Raw genomic sequence first — 9,351 nt, 5'->3', positions numbered from 1 at the left:
CGGCATCGTGCGACTTCCGCTGTCGTAACAGTATGTGTAGTTTCACATATACATTGTTGTCATTAGCTCGTGTATTTACCAGGGCTCATCTAAAAAAGTGGTAATCAAAGTTATGATATTCAGCTTCAATTTTTAAGAGATGTTCAGTGAATCTGATCCTTTTATAAGATGTTCTATACAGTAGTATTTTCCCATAGGAATCTACTATTTTTTTTTATAATAATATATATATATTTTCTACCTTGTTAATTTTTTTTTTCTGAGAAATAGGTATTATGTTGTGATGTATGTTGTTTGATAATTGTGGAATATAATTTATCTTTTCATAGATTGGAAGAGGGAGAGGATGTAGAAGAAAACCAAAGAAACTTGATCTCACTTACTCAGAGGGTATTCAATGCTATTATCTCCTCGGCAGATAGGTATGGATGTGGTGGATGTTCAACTGCAAATTAAAAACAAACTTGAGTAGAATTACTGATATGTTGCATTTAATTTTAAAGGTCTATAAACAATGTACACAAGAATATATTAACCTTATTCCTGGGAATAAAAAATGTTATTGGTTTTAAAAAGGGACTGTCAATTATTGTTCTTCTGAATTGATTTTTTGGTGTATTTGTTAATAATATACATGTCATGTTAAGCCAATAAAATTTTGGTTTGAATTTTTCTTATTTTAGTTTCCCCCCTCAACTGAGAAGCATGTGTCACTGTCTTTACCAGGTTTTGAACAAAAGGTTTCCCAATGTTCCTCCAAACATCAGTGCTGTTGGAACAGTAATCTTTCTGAGATTTATCAACCCAGTTATAGGTTTGTAGTTTTCTATAGAACAGATTATTTAGTAACTTTAGCATTCCATAAAAAAATTAAGATGCTGTTTTTATCTTACAGTCCAGTGAATAATAAATTCAGCTTTGGTATGATAAAGCCTGAAAATATCAATAATTAGTTTAAAACTCTGTAATGGGGAAAATAATTACATTGCAATCAATTTGGTCAAATGATTTTTATGTGACTTATATTCTTAAAAGGAAATGGATTTCTGAAATATTATTCTCGAGATATTTTTGCAAATTCTACAAAACATAGCACAGGTAGAACTGATCATGATCTTATTGTTGGACACATTATTTTTAAGTACTTATGTTATTTTTTGTAAATGCAAATAAACACAGCCATAATAGAACCAACCAATATCTTTCAAATACCTAGCACATAAAGGATTTTTCTTCTTGTTTTGGATGTTGTGGAACTGACTAAGATCTTAATGTTAGACAAGTGCTTGTTAAAGATTCATGTTGTCATTGTGGATGTTAACAAACATAGCAATATTAGAACTGACCTAAATCGTGTTGGTAGACACATGGTTTTAAGTATTTATATTATTGTTGCAAATGCTAACAAACACAACAGTGGTGAAATTGATCAAAATGTTTTTGTTGGGCACATGGCCCCTAAGAATTCATGTCATTGTTGTGGATGCTAGCAAACACAGCAATGATAGAAGTGACTAAGATCTTATTGTCAGACACGTGGCCCTTAAGAATTTATTCTATTATTGTGAATGCACCAACAACAGAAGTGACTTAAGTTATTACTGGACAAATCTGGTGCTTTCTGTCTTTTTATTCTGGTTATCTTTGTGACAACTTGTATAAATAAAATGATATTATAAATATTAAAGATAGTTTACAGAAGATTCTAATTTGATATTTTTAAAAACAAAAAGGCCAAAGGCTGATACTGTGTAAACTACATGGCAAAATCATGAGAGGACATAGGAAATTTGATACTACTTCATTGCTATCATAATTAATTTTACAAAGATACAAGATGGAAATTAGATCAACAAAGATACAAAATGGAAGTTAGATCAACAAAAGTCAAAATTTAATAAGATATAATATCATATATATTTCTTATTTGGACACATAGGTAAAAAAAAATGCTGTTTTAAATGTGGGGTTTTTAATGGACACAGATGTTGAAATTGTTCTTCCTTTCAGCCACATAACACACTTGAAATGTATTATTTGTTTTATTTTTATTGACACTCATGGACAGCAAAATACTCATGAGTTTAATTTTTGGTCTCATGGTGTTTTAGCTAATATGAATATCACAAAGGACCTAAAGAATAAACAAATCCTGCATCTTCAGATAATAGACTTTTCTACCAGTTTGTTTTATGAAAGTGGCTTATAATCTTTTTGAAATTAATAAAAATTCAATTTTGTGTGTACTTACGTTTTGAAAATGTTTGTACAGTTTTGGCTTTATTAGACTGCATCTGCCTGTTTCTAGAATGGAATGACATTTTGTTTTTGTACTGAGACCTTATCATAAAAGCCAGAATGTTGTCCCACTCTAGAAACAGACAGAAGCAGTCTTTTGTATTGAAGTCTCATCATAGAAGCCAGAATGTTGTCCCACTCTAGAAATAGGCAGAATCAGTCTTTTATATTGAAGTCTCATCATAGAAGCCAGAATGTTGTCCCACTCTAGAAACAGACAGAAGCAGTCTTTTATATTGAAGTCTCATCATAGAAGCCAGAATGATGTCCCACTCTAGAAACAGACAGAAGCAGTCTTTTATATTGAGACCTCATCATAATAGCTGAAATGTTGTCCCATTCTAGAAACAGGCTGAAGCAGTTTTTTAGATTGACGCCAGAATGTTGTCCCACTCTAGAAACAAGCAGAGCAGTCTTTTATACTGAGGCCTCATTGTAGTATCTGAAATGTTGTCCCATTCTGGAAACAGGCTGAAGCAGTCTTTTATATTGAGGCATAATCATAGGAGCTGAAATGCTGTCCCACTCTAGAAACAGGCCATTAAAGTCAAAACTCTACAATGCTTAAAATACCTTTGTTATCCTAAATTTATTGTAATTTTTACATCACATTAAACTGTACTTTATTAGTAATCCTGTATTTTATCATCTTACAACAGTCGTGTTAATATATTTGATGAATACAAAGCACTATTGTATATTCCAGAAAGTTCTTATTTTCTTCAGTTGTCAGACCACTGTTTATCATAAGCTTCTTGTTTTCATTGTGTAATGAAACATAAACAGAAGTATTCTATTCAGTTTGAAGTTTGTAATGTATTGTTCGTGTTGTTCTTTACAAAATACTGACGTTTTTCTTAGTGTAATAATATATAAATAGAAGTGTTGTATTCAGTGTAAAGTTTGTATTGTTTTTTACAAAATACTGACTGATATATTTGTGTACTAAATCATAAACGGAGGTGTTATATTCAGGGAAGTTTATATTGTATTTTTTGTGCCATTACTTATAAAATACCAGCTGTGTTTTACCTCTGTAGTTTCTCCATATGAAATGGGGATTGTTGAAAAACAGCCATCACCCAAGACAAAGCGAGGACTGATGCTTATGTCTAAAATCCTACAAAATACAGCCAATCACGTAGAGTTCAGTAAAGAACAGCATATGCTGCCCTTTAATGATTTTCTGCGAAGTAATTTTGATATTGGTCGCAGGTGAGATTTGTTAATTAGTGTAAATCATATATTGTGTGTGTACACATGCACTTCATTATAATAGAAACATAGCCTGACTGAGAAACATTAAAGTAGTTAACTATATCACAACTACATCTGAAATTTTCAATTTTAAGTGAAAAATACAATTCTAATATTTATTCAGTGTATTTATTTCACAAATACTACAAATTTTATTTCTGTACATTTCCAATGATTTTTCCCCAAAACAATGCATGTTTTTTTTTGTCCTTTTTTTTTCAAATTTTTCCACTCATCTCAAAGCTCAGGTTTATGTTTTCTAACTAAGTATTATCCTTTCAAAATATAATGATCCATACCTTACTTTTCATGTCATTTTCTTTCTCTGTTAGTGATTTTATTAATATGAGTACCTCCTTTTTGATGTGACAGTAGGTAGTCTAATATTTCTCCATGAAGCTGATCTTTGAAGATGGCTAAAGCTTAAGGCTAAAAACAGTTGGGTATAACAGATTCCAATTTATCTACATCACGAGAGAGTAAAAAAGGTGGTTTTAACTGTAATAATGGATTTGTTGATATTAGAGATGCACGGGTACCCAGCCAGGTATTAGGCTACCCGGTAATACTCAGCTCTGGCCGAGTGTCGAAGTTAGGCATCTAAGCTCTAATCTTTGTGGAAACTAACGTGGTACTGAAATTTACAGTCAATAATTGGTTTAGTTATAAAAAAAATGCATTCCAAGCAACAAAAACTGACTGCCTACTGTAAGTCAGGGATTCAGTGAACAATAGGGGTTAATAACAGGCATTGCTTGAGAAGTGGATTTCTGGGGAAGGTGTGGGTTTTGATAACAATAGGGGTTAGGGTTTGAGAAGTTGGGGCTAGGCATTGAAAGTTGAATGTAAAACTTGAATGTTCTGTTGGTGATTATTCGGTTAAAACATCAGTTTTGTGTTTGTTTCTAATTTTTGTGTATGTTGTTTTATTGGGGGGGCAAGGGGAGAAAGCTTAGTGACTGGGTACCCGAACCCATTAATTGGCCAAATTTTACTACCTGTGTTTCCCTAGTTCTTATGTTAACCAGCCAGAATTCCAGTAGCATGAAAAAAGGTTTTGAACAAACCACAGATCAAAAACATTTTAATAATTTCTTTTAATGTTATTTTTGTTTCTAATAATGTTTTGTGTTAAATTATATCTGTTTGAAATTTCTTCAAAACTCCAAGTAAAGTTTAGTTAGGTGTAGTGAGTATGGTAAGTAATGTCAAACTATTCTGATAACTGAAATTATTTTTTGTTGAATTGTTATTTGTTGAATACAAACCCTAATTATTAGATATAAACTTTTCTCAACCAAAAATATTCTTGGCACAAATTGTGCTACAATGCCTCACAAAGGTAATGGTTGACACCCTTGTCAAACATGAGGTTATGGGTAATTGATTAAAAGTTTTTTTCAATTTTGTCAACCTGTTGGTTAGGGTACTCAACTCATAGTCTGTGAGTTGTATGTGTCTTTTAAGTCATGGGGGCATAATAATGTGACAGTCAATCCAACTATTCATTGGTAAAGAGTAACCCAAGAGTTGGCAGTGGATGATGTTGACTGACTGCATTCTGTATAATCTATCACTTCAAGGTGTCAGTTGCATCAGCAAAAGACAAAATAAAGTATCAAAAAACGAGTGTAATATTAATATTAATGAATATTAAACAAGTTAAAATTGAGTAGACATAAAATGGAACTTTTTGGTCAACAATACAAAAGAATTATAATTATAAAGATGAACAAAAGTATTTTTGGGAAGTTGCACTACCTAGAAACTTATAAAAGTACTAAACAAATTATATGAATTGTTCACAAACACAAACTACTATCATTTAGAAAATTCATAATAAGTTTCATGCAATTGTTAAGCATTTCCACTGTAAAAATGTAATAGCCAAGGAATATCAATGATACCTTGTTGGTCCAGAAAATGAAAAGCCGAGGAAAATATTCAGTTTGTTCATTTGACACATTATGAGAAATGTTATGATGCTTCTACCCAGTTCCATGTTTTATTTTGGGTAACTGACATTACATAGGTATTTTAAGGTGTTGTAGAGTAAGGATGGGTGCCAAAGTTCTTAGATTGTTCAATCATGTTAGGTTTGTGCTCGTGGCTTTAAAATATAGCATTTGCTGTTGATGAAACAGTTATTTGTACTAATTCAAGGTGTTTATGGTTTTCATCAAGCTTGTGGGATTAATCCAGTTCAGAAGTTATGGTTTCATTTTTTTCTGCCCTGTTGTACATTTTTGAAGTGGTCGTATCAATATATATTTTCAGTAATTAGCTTCTTAGATTTAAGTTTACTGGCTTATTGTTTTTTTCTAGTAGCTTTTATTAACCTTGGCATATTGTTTTGATCTGTTCATCATTCAGCTTGTAATTACTATTAGTGGTGCATTGTTTCAATCTGTTGATCTACTACCTCATTAGTTTATTGTTTTTACCTAGCAGCTTGGACTAGATCTCAGTGTTGAATTGTTTTGATCTAGCAGCTTTTATTAATTTCAGTGTTGTATTGTTTTGATTTAGCAGCTTGGATTAATCTCAGTGGTGTATTATTTTGAGTTAGCAGCTTAGATTAATTTCCGTGATATATTGTTCTTATCTAGCATCTTAGATTAATATCAGTGCTTCAGTGTTTTGCTCTAGCATCTTAGATTAATATCAGTGCTTTAGTGTTTTGATATAGCAGCTTGGATTAATCTCAGTTCTTTACTGTGTGAAACTGTGATACAAAACTATGAGAACATTTTGTTTGAAGACTATATGAATCTTGTTTTATAGGACAAAAATCCATAAATCACTTGATTTAAATACTGTTTGTTTCTTTTTTAGATGGGTAATTGAGATTACCTCAGACTGTGAATCCTTGGACCAGACTAGTCACAGCATGTCTTTCATCAGTGATGCCAATGTGCATGCTCTTCATCGTCTCTTGTGGAATCACCAGGAAAAGATAGGAGATTACCTGTCGAGCTCAAGAGATCACAAAGCTGTTGGACGTAGACCATTTGATAAGATGGTAACTTTGCTGGCATACTTGGGACCTCCTGAACATAAGCCTGTGGATTCTCAGTAGGTTCTACTGTGAAGTTTCGTTTGTTTAAGTTAGCTATTAATTTTTTTATATTCTGGTCTGTGTTTTGTATAATATTGCTACTTTCTCACCTGTTGAACATTTCCTTTTATTTTCTGCTTTTCAAATTTACACATCTTTATGAATTTAGATGATGTTGTTTTATGATTTGTAAAACCATGTTTAATATATTATCTGTAATTGAAAATATATATATGATAAGTTTACAGTACCATTTAGTTTTCACATAATTCAAATATATATTCATCAGTAGAAATTAACCTACAAATATCCACAGATTAATGTGAACAGTGATGGTGACTCCATTTCATGTATATTTAATTATAAGCATTTTATTGTATGTGATGGGCCATTTGTTTGTTGTTTTTTTTGCCTGTCAGTGTCAAAAATTATTGTTCATTCACTAAAATGTCAGTGTTTTCCAAAGAAGTTTGAAGTTCTTAAAAATCTTCATAGCTTTTTAAAATCTAAGCCAAAATGTATGGTATATTTCTTTTAAATACATTTCAGTAGAATTTTAATGAATTGTATGGGAAATTCCACTGATCATGAGAAATGTTTTGTGGTTTTTTTCTGCAAAATTATTTATATATACGTAAGAAACTGAGCTTTGGGAAAATATGGAATATCATCGAAGTAAGCTTTGCATTTTGTGACATTTTATCAATAACAAAAAAAACTTGTGTATTTGGTATTACTCGATGTTTAAAATAAATGAGGTGGTGAAAATTGTCATTGCCATGAAGAGACTTATCAAAAATATCTGTTATCATTTTAGACAGTTGTGACTTTTTTGAATTCCTCATATTCATTTGTATAAGAACAAGTTGTATAACATCAAATAGAACAAATTTTGCCATGTGTGAAATTTCCTGTAGTAGTTTTCTCGTGACTGCACGTGCCTTAGTTGTTAGCATGTTGGGCTACAGATGGAACACATTATGCACTTTTGGCTGTGGGGTCATAATAAAAGTAGTAGTCAACCTCGTTATTCAGTTCAAAAAGCTGGACAAGACCTTTGTGGTAGCAGGTGTTGCTGGCTGGGTACTCTCCCTGTAGTTAGTAGTTTAAAATTAGGGCCAACTATACCTGACTCTTTGCACATAAAGTGCTGTTCAGGTTGAAATTCTAATTTTTCTTCCTTATTCTTAAGGTGGAGCAGCATGGATATGACCAGTACAAGGTTTGAGGAAATCATGTCAAAGCACAACATGCATGAGAAGGATGAGTTCAAATCCATAAAAAGTTTGAACATATTCTACCAAGCAGGCACGTCAAAGGCTGGGAACCCAGTCTTTTATTACATTGCCAGGAGATACAAGTGAGTAAGCCATTTTTAAGAATAATGTGTATTAAAAATATTCTATGTGGTTTTTAATTTTGTTGAATATAAATAATATTTTCAGCCTTTTATTTTGAAGGAATGAGGACTAAAGATTGTCCTTTCATTATAAGCTGTATTATGTTGTTTTGTTTTAAAAAGCACTCAAAAGTGAACTAATAATATATATATATACTACATTTAGGAAAACAAGAGCCCCTTAGGTAATTGTTTAACTAATATCAATGGTGGTTTTCCTAGAATATGTTTCAGAATTATTTTGTCCACTGTTTGATTATTGTATAATCTAGTATCTTTACTTGTAAATTTCTTTGCTTCCAGAATTGGAGAAACAAATGGTGACTTACTCATTTATCATGTGATCCTGACACTTAAACCATTTTGTCACAAACCATTTGAGTTAGTTATAGACTTCACTCACACTTGTGCTGATAATCGTTTCCGGGTAAGAACTATGCTTATACTTGAGCTAATAATTATTTCTGATGTGAGAACCTTTACTTAACTTGTGTAAATAATTGTTTCTGAGTAAGAACTTGTGCTTGTAATTATTTTTGATTAACAATTTATTCTTATGCAAATAATGTTTTTGAATAAGAACTTGTAATTAACTGATAATTGCATCATATAATAACTTAGTTTTGCACAGATAATTGTTTCAGGGAAAGAACTTTACTTGCTTGAATTAGGTTTGTTATTAAGCTCTGATATTATTCAAATTGTTGCCGTAGAATATATTAGGTCATCAAGAAATTAGTGATGTGTTTTGGAACACTTTCATTAACCACCCCAAAAAAAATATACATCACGTATAATAGTTAAACGAACTGCCTAAACTTCACAGTAGTGTAGCCTATATAATGTGTAAAGTTTAGTATACTCTAATCCCTTATAGTGATGGCACATGACTAGACACACAATTGGCATGTAATGCTGTTCAATATAAAAGAAGGGAAACAGTGCCACAGAGAATATCAAAGATGTTTATGGAAATGTTTTTAAGAGTCAACAATGGTTCAGCAAATTTTGTTCAGGTGACTTTAGCCTTAAAAAACTGTGATGGCAGGGGCCAAGATGTTGGAATTGAACTGATGCTCTGAAGACACTTGTTGAGTCTAACCCAAAACAACACACTTGTGAAATGGCCCTGAAATTGTATGTCTCTCATGAAACAATAAGTAAACATCTAAAGAATATGGGAAACCTCCATAAAGAAGGTGTTTGGGTGCCTCACGAACTCTCCAATGATCATCGTTTCCAACATGTGAACGTTGCCTCATCTCTTCTAGCATGTAATGTGCATGAACTATTTTTGGACAGAATTGTCACCAGTGATGAAAAATGGATTCTCTGTGCG

At 31.9% G+C, this 9,351-nt stretch overlaps 1 protein-coding gene across 1 annotated transcript in view; it reads left to right on the top strand.

The window, feature by feature from the left end:
* Positions 1 to 9,351, top strand: part of LOC106464884 (neurofibromin-like) — a gene marked incomplete at its 5' end in the record, with an annotated part of 99,781 nt that overhangs the window by 40,977 nt on the left and 49,453 nt on the right. Inside the window, 6 exons of the mRNA XM_022392687.1 lie at positions 330 to 422; positions 684 to 814; positions 3,339 to 3,513; positions 6,391 to 6,630; positions 7,806 to 7,973; positions 8,316 to 8,439. Coding sequence (XP_022248395.1) covers positions 330 to 422; positions 684 to 814; positions 3,339 to 3,513; positions 6,391 to 6,630; positions 7,806 to 7,973; positions 8,316 to 8,439 — 931 coding nt within the window. The remainder of the gene's footprint in view (positions 1 to 329; positions 423 to 683; positions 815 to 3,338; positions 3,514 to 6,390; positions 6,631 to 7,805; positions 7,974 to 8,315; positions 8,440 to 9,351) is intronic.

The sequence above is a fragment of the Limulus polyphemus genome, unplaced genomic scaffold (genome assembly GCF_000517525.1).
Source record: "Limulus polyphemus unplaced genomic scaffold, Limulus_polyphemus-2.1.2 Scaffold1770, whole genome shotgun sequence".
Lineage (NCBI taxonomy): Eukaryota > Metazoa > Arthropoda > Merostomata > Xiphosura > Limulidae > Limulus > Limulus polyphemus.
Note: the sequence above shows the minus strand (reverse complement) of the source record. Positions and strands in the feature narration are given on the sequence as shown.